Below are 16,486 nucleotides of genomic sequence, written 5' to 3'. Positions count from 1 at the left end.
AAGATCAGAAATCGCTTTATTCCTATCACATGCAACTCTACAAGTGGAGCTTACCTTTTGTTTTCCAATTTAATGTTTCTTCTGCTTCTTTCAGCTGAATATCAATTTCATGCAACTGACTCTCTATGAGTGGATATTCCACCTCTAGGACAGTGCACAATGTTTTGTTGTACCAAGTAACCATTAAATCCAAGTTGGCCACTAATTGCCTGAAGGATTCCCTAGATGAATATATTTCTGCTGCTGTTTCTGGGATGTTCCCAATCTGATCTTCTCCAAGGTAGCTCACTTCTCTTAGAACGGACACCAACTAGGAAATCACAAAGTAAAATAAAACCTTTGAAACTTTTTCACTGGCATCCTCTTTTTTTCTATAAAAAGTTGTATTTCTTCTCTTCTCTCTCTGTATATCTATTTAGAGATTCAATTATAGAACTTCCTGAATAACCAAATAGGAATACAGGGAGAAAGTTTCCTGCACCTGTTTCTGCCAAAAAGAAGAGGGAGAAGTCTTCCAGAAGATCAACCAGAGAAGTCTTCCAGAAGATTCTTTCATCTTACCTGAGGGTCAAAATTGACAGTAATCATTTTGCTCTCTGGATCTCGTTGGATAAGTGGTTGAGTGAGATTATACTGAGCTTTCACAGAGACAGTCTGGAACCAGTCTTCATACAGCTTCTCCTGATATCTGCCAGAAGACCAAACAATCATATCAACACTGTCTATACACGGTCAACAGTGTTATTGGAAGAGATTTCCTGCCTATATTGCAAGCAAAGCTGAAGTAAAAAATTGTAAGTGGAAGTGCTTGCCCTTCTGTCCCTACTATCTAGAAAACTACTTGGCTCCTTCCTACAAAGTCATTTCTCCAAATAACCACCACTGCTAGAAGATTCCAAGGTTGCTTCTCAATCAACTTTCAGCTATTTTTCACTTACACCATATAAACACAATCCAATTTGCAAATTGAATCACAAGAAACATGGCTCAAAAACAGTAACTGTGAGAGGGATCTTGGAGTCTTAGTGGGATGGTCACTTAAATATGAGTCAACAGTGTGCTGCAGAAGCCAAAAAAGTCAATACAATCCTTGGTTGTATAAACAAAGGCATAGAATCAAAATCAGGTATAGCATTAGTATCACTTTATAATGCCTTAGTAAGGCCACACCTGGAATACTGCATCCAGTTTTGGTCACCACACAACAAAAAAGATGTTGAGACTTTGGAAAAAGTGCAAAGAAAAACAACTAAGATAATTAAAGACCTGGAGACTAAAACATATGAAGAACGGTTGCAGGATTAGGGTTTGACTAGTCTAGAGCAGGGGTGTCAAACTCAAGGCCCATGGGCCAGATCCACCCCACGATGTGGTCGGATCCAACCCGCAGGGTCATCCTGGCCTACCCAATGCAAAGAGCCAGCGTAGCTTTGCCCCGGTCTACCCAGTGCAAAGATGAGTCAACCTTGATCCTGTGAGAATCAAACTGCCAAACTGCTGGCAGCTGGCAATCAGCAGAAGTAGCCTGCAGTATTGCACTCTAACCACTACACCACCATGGCTCATTGCTCATTCCTATTGCTATTTATTAATAAAGGAGAATATTTGTAGCTCAGGGTTGAAATGAGGGGTCCTTGGTGAACTCTGAGCTTGTTTTCTTGCAGACATTTCATTACCCATACCAGGTAGCATCGTCATTGCTTTTATTTATTATTCCCAAAGGGCCTTCAGTATCATATTACAATGTTGATATCACATGTGTAAAAAACATTTCTAAGACACTTAACTTAGTTAATTAAGCAACTAAGAAAAAAATATTTGGATAAAATTAACCCCCAAACCCCTATTAGCTACATATTGCACCAAACCAATAAAAATAATTTAGCAAAGGCAAATCTATTCTTTTAATATGCTCTAATGAAACACATTTACCTTTCTAATAACTGGATCAAATCTTCATACTTTTGCACCATTTTTTTGCCTTCCATAGAATCTAAGGAACTATAAACAAAATGCATCAAACTTTATGGCTTGATAATTTGACTGAAATTATGTGCTAGTCAATATTTTAAGTTACATATGATCTTAATCATTCTCTTAATGATTCTCTTCCAAAGAATTTGTTTCTTTTTCAAACTGTTCACATAGGTCCATCCGTATCAATGATTACATCACAGTAGTTTGGCCTACAGAAATCTACATAATAGTCTTCAGTTGTCCTATCTTTCCTTTCTGCTACTGAAGAATATGAACCAATCTGAAATAACCCTATTTATGTATCTATTCATTTCATAAAAATGACTCTCAATTATATAACAGTGATATATATAGAGATAGGTCGGTAGGTAGGTAGGTAGATAGATAGATAGATAGATAGATAGATAGATAGATAGATAGATAGATAGATAGATAGATCACTGTTATCATTGAACAGTGTTGAATTTTATCATTAAAATTCAAATCTATATATAATTACAATTCAAACCTGTATCTAATTAAATGTTTTGTTATATATCTTTTCGAGAGATATGACAAAAACAGAGAGAAAAATATTCAACACTCTAATATAGAGGTGGGATCTTCATCAGCTATTTGGTCTTCTCAACAATCCACCAGCCACAAATGCCTGACAAAATCCTTTGAGGTCTCACTAGGATTACAATAAGTCAGACTAGAACAAGGGACAGAAGCCATAAAAAATTCTTTCCATTCATTCCATTGTGGGTCACATAACCATAGGAGACTCCAGCACATTTTTAATATTGCTTGCTGTTGTTGGCTTCTCTAGTCATACCAACATTGTTCCTGTTCTGTTTTGTTGGGGGGGGGGGAGTTAGCCTACTGAAAGATAGACAGATGGATCAAGTCTCAAATCTTTTAGATAATCATTTTCCAGGGTTCCATCAAGTTAGAAAGAATAAAAAGTGTAGACTAAGCCAAAAGCCTTTTTTCAAACTTATTTTGTAAAGTCAAGTAGTGTCATTTTAACATTCATGCAGAACACTGATACAGAAAGTCTGGCAAAATAAATATTTTTTTCTTTGAAATAAAGATACTCACCAATAACTGAGGTGTCTGAAATTACTAAATGGGATTTTGATCCTGTGTTTTAGTTCCTGAGCCCACTGAACCCCTCCAGCCACCAAAGGCATATTCTTATGCACTGGTGAATACCCTGAGAAACAAAATTCAGCCTGAAACTCAAAAACACACCAACTTTCTGAGTAGGCTTAGTATTAATAATGTAGGTTGCTAAAATACCAATAAGAATCCTAACATCCAACAAAAATCTCAGTCAGGGAAAATGCTGTCCCTGACTAAATACATGACATAGACACATTCCCTGGCACCATCCAACTCATTGTAAGGATCAGTTTTCCAAAAATAATTAATTGTCCACTGAAATCATAAAAATACCCTGATATTATAACGCCTGAAAAGGTCTTTTTCCCATAAAAGTGAATTCCAACTGATCACACCGATATTTAACAATCTACAATTTAAAAAAAGAACCATGAGCCCTTATTCCTAAAACAAAATACAACTGGGAATGAACATTAAATGAAGCCCGGTTGGATAACCTGATATTGAGATAACACATAGTAGATTGTTATTTTTACACTGTCTTCACTTTGCCTAGCTGTTTGTTACATCTTTAATCTATAAAAGAAAACTAGCTATAATGAAAATTAGGTAAGATAATAGATCCTTATGGCAACTTTAGAAAATGAAATTGCTTAGATCAATTTACCAATGTATATTAACACTGTCTGTTAACTGAGTATTAAGACTTTTTAAACATGTACCTATGTTTGTCTCCTCCTCAATACGTTTCAGGTAGATCAATTTAGCATCATCAAGGTCTTTGTCAAACATTGTGATGAGAAAATTATATTTATCATAGGCTTCTGCTGCTATCATTGGTCGATCCAGGAGGCTTCCAAAAATGTCTATCAGCTACATTATCACACAGAAAAAAAGGAAAGAAAATGAATATGTCCTGCAATCATCATTTACAAACAAGAATCCTTGTCATTGCTCACATATTTTCCTTAATGAACTAGCTATCAAAATGCATAAAATTGTAATTACTTCAACGCTGTGGCCAACATTGACTGATAATAAAGTATGCATCTACTGAAATATAAAAATCCATAAACTAGTACCTCATCTGAGCATTTGTCATTATTTAAACATAACTAGGCCACATTTCCTTTGTTCTGCAGTAGCTCAGTATAACAAATTGCAAACCTTGAATGCATGCTCCACACTAGCTGCATCATCAAAGGCTTTGGCAAAAAGAGTCCCCAACCGCCGATCAATATCTTCCATTTTTCTCTTAAAGTCACACACATCATTTTCAAACTCCTAAAAGAACCAAATAAATATTTTTATTAATAAAAGCTATTTCTGATTGAACAGGCCTTTCAACACCAGATACTTTTTACTTTAGGTTTAACCCCTGAAGTTCTCTTTAGCAAAGGTACAGAGCTTCTACTCCAAAATCACCCACCGTATTAGCCACATCCAGACAGTCATAAGTCCGTCCTGAAAATACATTATACATTTCCTGGAATTCTTCATGCATACTCAGGACTTGCTGACTCAGAGATTTGCCTTTTATGCCACTAAATTCCAACTTCTCCAATTTCTCTATATCCAGAACTGTCATCAGAAGATCCTACAAAAATCAACAATTCACAGTTTATATCCTTGACATTTAGGCTGGCCTTTGGACTTTAACAATATTACATACTGATTAGCTAGCCAAAAGCCAAAAAAAAAAAAAAATACCCAAAACTTTTTTCACATAATTTATTTCTCATCCCTAATGTATTACATGTTTTTCTGAGCATGATCATTTGTATTTATCAATTTATAGACAGACTTTTTGACAGAGAGAGGAAGGTAGCATAAGTCACAGGTGCTATTGCTGTCAGTGCTGATACACAACCATATTGATCAAGGATATTTTAAAAAATTATTACTACTGAATCTTATTCTAAGGCTAAGATGTTTCAAAAGGAACATCTTCTGTAACCCTGAGCCATTTCATGCATCAATACAAAAATATATGTAACAGAAATCCTCCAATTTGTTGCCTTTCTCTTTAATGGCTCTCCACACTTTCCATAGGATCCTGTCTCTGCTGGCAGCAAACACAATAAAAACATAAAAATTATAATCAATAAATAAATGCCACAAATATTTTACAAGTACACTGCTAACAAGGTCAAATTTTCTCAGAATAAAACAGGGACGTCCAACTCTAATATATGGATTTTTATACAAGTTTTATTGTTTGTTTCCTCTGCCTCTAATAGTTTGATATGATAGTAGATATGTATTTTACTTTATTGGACATATTTTGCCAAGAGGTAGGAATTCATTATAAAACTTTTCTACAGGTGTATCGTATTGGGACTCAATGACTAAACATAAGTACTAAATATAAAGTACTTCATAAACGTAAGTATTACAGACTAAACCTAAGTAGCACAAGCAATGTTGACTCTGCAGGCTAAAATCTTTGCATTAAGTATATTTATTGTATTATGTTTGCAAAGGGTATTTGCACTTAATGGAGCTATATATAATATATTGAACTAAAAGTCAGAGGAAATATTGTTCTCTTCAAAATCCCACAGTGTTCTTTCTACCTCATCATCTAAAATTTTGAAAAAGCAATCAAGAAACTTTGTTTCTTTCCATCTGGATCAGAAAAAGTAATAGAAGTGCCTAGATCTGTAATGGGCTAGATAAGGGCCAATAAGCTATTAATAGCACTAATACCACTATAAATCCTTAGTAAGACCATACCTAGAGTACTGCATCCAGGTTTGGTCACGACACTATAAAAAGATGTTGAGGCTCTAGAAAAAGTACAGAGAATAGCAACTAGGATGATTAGGGGACTAGAGACTAAAACATACAATGAACGGTTGCAGGAACTAGGCTTGGCTAGTTTAGTAAAGAGAAGGACCAGGGGAGACATGATAGAGGTCTTCCAATATTTGAGGGGCTGCCACAGGGAGGAAGGGGTCAAGCTATTTTCTAAAGCGCCTGTAGGCCAGACAAGGAATAATGGATGGAAACTGTACAAGGAGAGATTTAACCTGGAAAATAAGAAGAAACTTTCTGACAGTGAAAACAATCAACCAATGGAACAGCTTGCCCTTGGAAGTTGTGGGAGCACCATCACTTGAGAGTTTCAAGAAGAGATTGGACTGCCATTTGTCAGAAATTGTGTAGGGTCTCACACTTGGGCGGTGGGTTGGACTACAAGGTCCCTTCCAACTCTGATTATCTGTAAGCTAAACTTCAAACAGGTAACCGCTGCTTGTAAGGGGGGTGGATTGGAAAATAGCATACAACTAATTAAAAAACAGACTTACATTCTCATAAATAAGAATACAGTGGAGACTTTATATTAAGCTGAAGCCCTTATTGGACAAGTATGATATAATTTGCAATAGTTTTTTTTTAATGGTTATATTCAATTCTGGATACAAAGTAAATCATCTAATGCCTATTTTACGATATCAGCAGATGCACAAACACAATAGCTTACTGCCTAGCAGTAAAAATTAGTAAATTATTATTAGAAAATATTACTGCAACCCGCTTACCTTAAGATCACCACACCAGGTCTCCCATGCTCTGACACCTGTCGTGCCACTGCCTGACTTCTTCTGCGGCCACTCGCAGCCAGACGCTGCCTGGCTCATCACGCCAGTGCTACCACTCATGGCAGGAGGCTGCATAGTGTGTTGCATTGTTGCATGCGCAAACGGCGGTGGCAGCGGGGTGAGCCTTGCGACATCCTGCTGCAAGTAACAGCACCGGCAGGATGAGCCATGTGGCAACCTGTCACAAGCAGCAGCACTGGCAGGATGAGCCTCGCAGTGACCTGCTGCGAGCAGCAGCACCTGCATGACAAGTCTCAGGGTGGCACCAAATGAGTGGCAGCACCAGCGCGACATGCCACATGGTGTGCGTCCGCAGAAGTTGGGCAGCAGTGGGATGGGTGTTGGGGGTGGGAGGCCTGGCTGCAGCGATCCAAAGCAGGTGTGGGGCGCATGGGACAGCTCCACACCCCTGCCCTAGCTTGATTTTTATGCATGCACCTTGCCCCACCTCGTACAACCAGATAGTGGGTGGGATTTAACTAGGGCTTATTTTGGGGGTAGGCTTCTGTTAGGTGCAGGCTTGAAAATCAGGCTAAGGGCTTGTTTTGGGGGTATGTCATATTTTTGGGGAAATGCTGTATATGACCCCAGGAAAAGATGTTCCCCAGTCTATCAAAACTTATGGTATTTTGATGCATTGAAAAACAACCCAATTTGAGCTTTGGTTTGAGCTTCTTCGGTGACAGACTGAAACCTCGTCTCTGCGAGGCTTTGATCCGTGCTTGCCGCTGGAGTGCCCTGAGCCAGCTGGTTTCGGGGCTAAGCCACCCCGTAGAGGTGGTGAAGAGGGGGGAGACTGCCTGCACGGTTGAGGAGAGCCGCATCTCTCCTCCCCAGCTGACCATTACTCCCTTTCCCGAAGGCAGTTGTAGTGGTGGTCAGAAATGGCCACCACAAAGAAGAACTTGACCGGAAAAGAATGTGCAGGAGGAAGATAAGAAGAGAAAGTTGTGGTTGACCGGGTCAAACAGCAAAAGCAACAAATAAAGTACCCTGGAATTGAAACTATTAAAAATAACAATAACATTGTTCCCTAAGAAGATTTTTAAGCTGCGAAGGAGAGAGAAAAGGGAAAATATTTGGGGTTTTTTTTTCTCCTTTTCCTATACTGACAGCTAAGAGACTTAAGCAAGAAATTGGAAAAAAATCCACTTTGACATTAATAGGCATTTAATGCTGAAAATAAAAAGTCAAAGGGATAATAAAGATTTCTGGATAATCAAAAGCTTTTGAAAACAGGAAAGGAGAGAAAAAGAATAAAAGGGCAGGATCTGGAAGGGAGGAGACTGCCTGGAATTAAAAAGAACTTACAGCAAAATCTCAACAAGACTTCCAAAAGATACATTCTAACTGAAATATTGCAACAAAAACCCCAGGAAGAGAAAGTGGAAAAAGAAATAAGAAGATATAACTCGGGACTATTTGGATTACTTGAAGATTTCTGGATTTTTGTTTATTGTATTTGAATGACTAAAATCAATCGGGTGGTTGTTTAAAACTGTTTAAAATGGCTCCACTTTTAGAAGAACTGAAAATGGAACTTAAAAAGTACAAAGAAGATGCACAAGAAGGGAGAGGTTCTTTTGGCTTCGTATTTCAGTTTTTAGACATGGAGATTTGGAATTATGAGAAACAACAAGAAATGCCTGCAGAACAAGAAGATTGCGACAAAGAAGAAGCCATCTTTAATGAACAAGTAATCTTAGGTGGGGGGGGAAGGAAAGGGGGGGAAGAGAATGGAAAGTTTAAGATTGGGAAAAACAACTCCCCCCAAAAAATAGAGTGAAAAATAAGTATAAAATCAGAAAGCAACAGAAGAGGGAACTGCAGAAGAGAGAATTAGAAGTAGAGAGACAAGGGGGTAAAAGGGGGAGGGAGAAAATGAGAGGGAACAAAGAAAGGAAAAGAAGTTATAAAGGACAGAAACAAAATATAGAGAAACAGGGCCTATTTAGAGATAATGGGTGAAAATTTAATGGAAAAAGGGATTCTGCAAAGGTACATAAGATAGTATTGTTATATTAGAAACAGAAATAATTTTAGAAAATATGAAACAATGTATGATTAAAATGTCTGATAAAATAGCTATCGTAATTCAGTGGAATGCTTGTCAATAAATAAATGTAACAAAATGAATATTTAATGATTTACAAAACATATTTGAAGAGAAATAAGGGAAAAATTAATTATGGAGATTATATGTGTTTTTAAGGAAGTATGATATTTAATTGAAAAGAAGTGTTAAAGATGTTAAGATTTTAATGATTATTAATGATAGAACTGAATTGGAATGGAATGAGGGTTTATAATTACATATATTTATAATCTTTTTTTAAAAAAAGAATATAGTGTGTATTATAAGAATGTACCAAGCAGAATTCGATTGGAAGTTATGTATTATATTGAAGGTCATAACCTTAAGGTATATATTGAAGTTTAAATAAGAGTTGAATGGATGTAATTAAAAGATATAAAGGTGTCATACTCCAATTAGTAACTACAGGAGAAAATTTGTTTAATGAGAAAAGATAATATGAAATTGAAACAGAACAGACAAACATATAAATATAATGATTTGAATTGAGATAATCAAAATAAAATTGAGAAAATTAAAAGAGGGGAAAAACTATATAGAAAATGTAGAATAGTATAAGATATGGAATAGAACACAAAAAGGAGCATGAAATTGAGTTTTGTGTCTGTATAAAGAAGTTCAACACGGGACCATGCTATTTTCAAAAAAGATGTTTTACTTGTATTTTGTATGTGTGAAAACCCAAATAAAACTTTATTTAAAAAAAGAAAGAAAAACAACCCAAGTTGACCAGGGAAGGGAGAAGCAGCGACAACATGAGAAAGCCAGAAACAAGCCAGCAATCTCTCTGTGCTTCGCCATGGAGCTGACTTCTATTTAGTCCAACTCCTTTTGAACACAGAATTAGTTTTCAGAAGAGGGTTAAATCCATATTCAAAAAGTATCTAAGCAACAAGTCACCATTGCAAGAGAGAAGTTGCAGAGTGAAACATTGGAGCATTCTCACCTCCTTCGCCATGTAAATATTCCCAATCAAATCTTAGTTGGGCTTATCCTTCTTTTAAAGCCATGTTTCTAAGTCAGATTTCAGCTTGGAAACATGACAACTATAAGGGGGAATTCTGGTTTGAACTTCCCTGCTGTTCAAACTAGAATAGTCCTGAAGGTCATACCCAAAGACCTGACAGGAGAGAGCATCACTGAACCAGTCTTAATGATCAACAGACAGTCAGGGGTCACGATTGTTCCATAGTCAAATGCAATTGGGGAAAGGCTCTAAATCCATTAAGCCATTAAAGCAGGGGTTTAATATAGACAATATTCCAAGGGGCGCAAAAACTTGGGTTTAGAAGTTTCAAAATTAGAGTGTATAATTATATACATAAAATTATTAATTTTTAAGGGCCGCGAGAATATATCAGGAATGTTCTAAGGTGTGGGGTATAGAAAAGATTGGGAACCCCTGCATTAAAGCAAAATGGGTTGCAGGAAAGGGTGACAACAAAATACATTGCTTCTATATAGATTATTCATTGTTCTATTTTTCATCACAACGTACTTACATGTACTACATGAAGCCTCTCTAGGAAATTATTCAGTTGTGCAAAAACCATTACAGGAGGAAAATCCCATTGCTTTACTTCTTCTCCTGGTTGAAAATAATTACTAAGATTTTCTCTTCTTTCTTCAAAAATTTGTTTAAAGTAGTCAAAAACATTAAAAGCATTCTGAACTTTATTCAGACTTTCTTCTGGTTCTCCTTTAAGTAGATCGTCTGGACTGAGAAAATTCTTGGCCTGGTTGGGCAGATCAGAGAAACAAATTAAATATTTGTAAGTTTTGCAAGGGAACAATCATGGTAAAAGATGTGCTGATTTACTTTGATTCTTAAATTGGCCACTCAGTATTGAACTGACATTGATTTGATAATTAGCAAAATGGAAGTTCAGTAGATTTGGACACAAATGTGTTAGGTGTATAACAACAAATGCATAAGTAAGCTCCTTATCTACCAACCAAAAGGTGTTGCATATGTGTTCCATTTTCCCCCCTTTTAATTGATTTTATGCTTGATAAGAAAAGAAATTAAAACAACAGTGGGGAAAGAGAAGGAGGGTAAAATTTCACGTGAAATTCCATGAATGAAGGAGATTGAATGCATAGTAACAGTTTCCTGCTAGCAGCATCCCATGTTCTTACTGTCCTATTTAGTGAACCATAATTATGCCATCAATGTTGTCAACATGAGATGCTAAGAATCTCAATTTTTATTATCACTCAATAAAGTGATAATAATGATGATGGTAATGGTAATAATAATAATATATTGTTTACTTATATATAGTACTGATCTTTCATAATTTACTTATAGACAACAATAGTGACAATAATAGTCTTTTATCTTCTAATTTCTACTTCTATTATCTAACCACTGATAAAACAAATCCCATGTTAGAAAATATTCTGTTTCTTCCTTGTCTCACAGCTCTTCTTGATATGACAGCTGGCAAAAATCAATTATTTCAGATGTGCTGGCCGAATAGGTTTATACTGAAAAGATTCTGCAGAAATTCTCATGTCTCACAGACCTGGTACATAATATGGGAGTCCTCCTGCTTAAAGAAAGTGGCAGTCGTGGCTAGGAGGGCCTTTGCTCAACTTTGTGTTGTGTACTAGCTACGCTCTTTCCTGGATGGGGAGGTTTTTCCCTTGCACACTCATGCCCTGACCATCTCCTGTCTGGACTACTGCAATATGCTTTACATGGGGCTACCCTTTAAAAGTATCCAGAAGCTTCATCTGGTACATAAGGTGACTGCGCGAGCAATCTTGGAGGTCCCAAGGACAACATATATAAACTTATACATGAGCTGTACTGGGTATTGGTTTGATTCTGGGTCCAACTCAAGGTATTGTTTATGACCTTTAAAGTCCTACACGGCATGAGACCAAGTTACCTGTGGAACTATCTTTGCCCTATTACCGGTATATCAGCAGCAACCTGATCAGGCAGAAAAGGTATGCTGTGGAACCTGTGATTCCAGGGGCCCTTTCTCTGCCATTGCCTCCACCCTCTGGAACATCCTCCTTCCAGAGATGAGGTTTCCCCCCTCCCCCCCTTCTCTCTTGACCTTTCCAAAATGTCTAGAAATTTGGATAATTATATACAGCTTTTATGTTTTTATGTCTTACTTGTACACTGTCCAGAGTTGCCCCGTGAGGGAGATGGGTGGTTTCTAAATGTGATCAACAAGCAAACAATCAGGCAGGGTTAGAACTGCTTCAGGTCTTACCTGCTGAATAAGAAGATTGCAGATTTCTTGAAGAAGCACAATTATCCTAGCAGGTGCACAGTAATATTTTGAAGTGCCCCATATTAAGCACACTATGTGAAGCATGCAATTTAATAATGGTTTCAACTCATTAAATTCCACATTTTCTATTTCTTCCAATGGGCACTGGAGAGGCTTTAGGTGCATATTTATATCCTGGGCTTCAATCAAAGCTGCGATTTTTGAAAACAAAGTACACAGTTTTTAAAGAAGAAATACTTAACTTCGTGTGTTTCTTACAAGACAATATAAAAATGAAATTCCTTGGAAATAAATCATTTTATAGACAAAGGGATTTTTCCCCAAGTATCCATATTGTGAATTATGGTGTCAACAAACTTATCTTGGCTTTATGTTGCATGCAGTTAGATAACATGAGATATTAAAATTAATGGGATCTCTTCTTCAAATTGCAGAGAAAAAGAAAGGCAAAGAAAATACATCACAAAAGTAACAACATATAACTCAATTTCTTACAGTATGTTGTAGGATTCAGCAGTTCCTTAAAGAAGATTTTTTTTAATGGGTGAATGGTATACAGGTAGTCCTCAACTTACAACCACAATTAAGCCCCAAATCTTTGTTGTTAAGCAAGACAGCTGTTAAGTGCATTTCCCCAATTTTTACTTAAGCTGCTTGCCACAGCTGTTACGCAGTGGTGGGATTCAAATTTTTTTACTACCGGTTCTGTGGGCGTGGCTTGGTGGGTGTGGCATGGCTTGGTGGGTGTGGCTTGATGGGCATGGCAGGGGAAGGATACTGCAAAATCTCCATTCCCTCCCCACTCCCGTGGGAAAGGTTACCACCGGTTCTCCGAACTACTCAAAATTTCTGCTACCGGTTCTCCAGAACTGGTCAGAACCTGCTGAATACCCACCTCTGCTGTTATGTCAGTCACTGCAGTAACACAATTATTAGCTGAATCTGGCTTCCTACATTGATTTTGCCCATCAGAAGTTTGCAAATGGGGATCACATGACCCCAGGACATTGCAACCATCATAAATACATAACAGTTGCCAACAGATGATACTTGTTCCTTTTATTATTATTTCATTTACAAATTATATCAATGGGAAAGAATGAAATCAAGCATTTGCTTCCACCCTACCTATTATCATTTTTATTCTATTGGATATTTCTAGGCTTAATGTGGGAGACCAGAGCTTCACTTTTAAGCATCCCAGCTGCTCAGATTAAAAAGAAAACAGTTTTAAATCAGTCTTACTGATTTAGGGTCAAAGATTAGCCATTAAGGAAGAATATACATAACAGGGAGCAAATGATGGGAACATAAACCAGGAACAGGAAGAAATAGAAGTCAGAGTTCACATGGGTATAAATAGACTATTTAATTGTGTTCTAGGCATCAATATGATAAACATATACACTTATTCAATATTTAGAGTATTACCATTATTCACCTATTAGAAAGGCAATTACACAAAACTTAGTTACTTCATTAGCTATGTCTATATAGGCATAGCCAAAAGAAGATGAATTTTCTCCACATTAGACCAGCCAGAACAATTTAGCAGCAAAAGGGTTATTAAGCCCTAGTGCCAAACAATATAAAACAGGCAGTGCAATTAAAAAAAAATGCAGATTCAGTATTCCCCTGTTATCATGAGCATAATTATGCTTGTGTTAGGATATTGTTAGATCTCCCTTCTACTAGTTTAAATGACAAACTATTAAAACTCACCAGAGAGAAGGCACACAGAGGATAGATGAATGGTATTTCACTCAGCCCATTCCCAAAGTACTCTCCTAATTTCTAGATCTTAAGAATTTAGGTTGCTTCCATAGTCCAAAGTATTTTTAAGGTCAAATGAGGGCTAATAATTTTGATTTTGACAGCAATTAGGGCAGTGGGCCTTTACTATCTATGAAATACAGAATTGTATTAACCAATCTTTAGCTTTTAATTATTTCCTCCAGGCAAAGAGGATTAAAAAGTAATTCCCAGATACTTAAATACGTTGATGTATTACACAGCAATAATCGTCAACCTTTCAGTGACCAGTTTTTCAATATTTGTTACGTTTGCAATGATTTTACTGCCTACTTACTTATACATTGTTATTGTCATTAATTTTTTAGATTTTAATACTATTAATCTTTTTTTTACTTTTAAACTCAAATATAAATGGCACATAAAGTTTCATTCAAATAAAATGTATTCATATTCATAAAAATATACCATAAAATTATCTCATTTTATTAACATTACTTATTTTTGTTTCATTTGTAATACAATATTTGTCTTGGTGTCTTCTATCTAAGTTTCAGGATTTGATTGATGTGGTCAGACAAAGAGCTTGTTTTTCTATTATATCCAAACAATTTGCTTCTTTTATGGGAAAATGATTGTCTGCATTGAAGCCTAATTCAACTAGATAGAAAAATGGGGAAGCTATAGTATTAATATTGATTAACATTTGGTCTATAATTATGAATATACTGAGGGCATCTTCTCTATTTTGCAATTTTCTGTATTGTTTAACATTGATTTTACATTCATAATCATGATACAATCTACCATATCATCCTGACACAATGTATCTACACCATACATATTTCTCTGAAAGGATTTATCATCCACACATCAGTATTCAGTTTGTTAACTCATTGTATGAAGTCATTATGTTAACTTTCAGAAAATATAAATGTTCTTAAAATTTCTCCAAAATTCGTAGAATGCTTTTGGCAAGCTATATTGTGCAAATAGAGCTAATTTCTCAATAAACTTAGAGATAACATTCTCAAAATCAATAAGGATCATTTGCTTACTCGAAATTTCAGACAGATCCAATTAAAGAGTCACACAATTTTCTTTAGAAAGCCATTAACTGTGCACATGTAACAACAAACAAGCATAAAACCATTCATTGTTATGTCAATAAACAAGTTGAAACAATTGCTCATTCTTGGAATTGGTCATAATCTTAATTTATAGCATTCACTGTGATATTTAATAAATTGTATAAACTTGGACTTTAAAAGATGTTATCTGAGAGTTATACAATAGAAAAACATGCAGAACTTCCTTTTTCAAAAATCACGTATCTCCACCATGTCTTCCTGCCATAACTGGAGCTGCACCAGATGTACAAGCAATAATATTTGTCAATGAACTACAGGCCTTTTTAAAGTAAGTTTTTTAAAGCAGTATCAATTGATTCTCCTTTTGTACCACCTATAAGATTTTTTGCAAATTTTTCTTCTTATGTATGACATTTTCATCAATATATCATACACAGACAATTAATAAAATGTTGCTGTCCGTACTTTAACTGTACTGAGAATGCCTGAGATTTTAATATCTTAGAATCTGATCTCAACATTCTTACCCATTTTATCAATGCACTTTTATACAGTTATATCATTAATTAGTATGGATTTCAGTGAAATAAAGCTCAACATCAACACAAGATGGTTTCATAGCTTAAGGTGAAAATGTTTGTGGATACAATAAATATATAAGAATATAAATATATAAGAATAAGAATTTGTTGGTAGAGGACTAAATAAATCCATAACAGAAGCCAGTAGTCACAGATCTATTCAATGTCCCCAAATGACAGCATGTTCTGACACATACATAAGAATGGATCTTGAATATAGTTTTATATATATGGATCTTTGGTTATTCGGGTTTTCTCCCGCGTAAGATTGGAAGTATCTAGGCAATGTTTCGATGAAGTCTCATTCATCATCTTCAGGCTTCTGTCTTCAGCTCTGTGCTTCTCAGAGTGATGTGAGCTTGCAGCTGCTTCTTCCTTTTAACTGCTAGTGGGGGTGTGACTTGATTGGGTGGGGGCTTGGCTGTGTTCTGATTGGGTGGGGGTGTGTTTATATATATATATATATATATATATATATATATATATATATATATATATATATATATATATATATATATATATATATATATATATTCTTATATATATATTCTTATATATATATTCTTATATATATATATATATATATATATATATATATATATATATATATATATATATATATATATACACACACACACACACACACACACACACACACACACACACATACTACTGGCTTCTTATATATGATGAAGACAGATGCATCTTTATCATCATCATCATCATCATCATCATCCTCCTAAAGAACAACTGGACTAGATTTAGTAACCAGTTTAATAAGATAAAATCCACCAATCTAAATGTCTGTTATAGAATTTTACAGGAGTAAAAGCAATCATGCTTTGTTCTTTTTTGTACCTCAGTTATTACAGAGACACACCCTAGGAGTCTTTTAATTTGCACTTAAGTGTTTTCAGAAGTTTTAGAATCAGAAGTAAGAGTGTTTGCTTTATGGACAACCTGTTTTATCCAATTCTGGGAATTAACTCAAATGCAATCTTTAGATTGATAAAATGACATATGA

General features: G+C 35.6%; 1 protein-coding gene across 1 annotated transcript in view; it reads right to left on the bottom strand.

The window, feature by feature from the left end:
* DNAH9 (dynein axonemal heavy chain 9) overlaps nt 1–16,486 on the bottom strand; it is a 235,061-nt gene that overhangs the window by 210,260 nt on the left and 8,315 nt on the right. The window contains exons 5-13 of the mRNA XM_087955634.1: nt 12,018–12,229; nt 10,287–10,520; nt 4,514–4,681; nt 4,252–4,368; nt 3,807–3,957; nt 3,061–3,175; nt 1,933–2,001; nt 562–688; nt 55–310 (exon numbers count right to left, since the gene is read on the bottom strand). Coding sequence (XP_087811760.1) covers nt 55–310; nt 562–688; nt 1,933–2,001; nt 3,061–3,175; nt 3,807–3,957; nt 4,252–4,368; nt 4,514–4,681; nt 10,287–10,520; nt 12,018–12,229 — 1,449 coding nt within the window. The remainder of the gene's footprint in view (nt 1–54; nt 311–561; nt 689–1,932; nt 2,002–3,060; nt 3,176–3,806; nt 3,958–4,251; nt 4,369–4,513; nt 4,682–10,286; nt 10,521–12,017; nt 12,230–16,486) is intronic.

This window comes from Notechis scutatus, chromosome 2 (genome assembly GCF_049901735.1).
Source record: "Notechis scutatus isolate UNSWTSFEM ecotype Mainland chromosome 2, rNotScu1.2, whole genome shotgun sequence".
Classification (NCBI taxonomy): domain Eukaryota; kingdom Metazoa; phylum Chordata; class Lepidosauria; order Squamata; family Elapidae; genus Notechis; species Notechis scutatus.
This window is presented reverse-complemented; position numbering and strand designations above follow the sequence as displayed.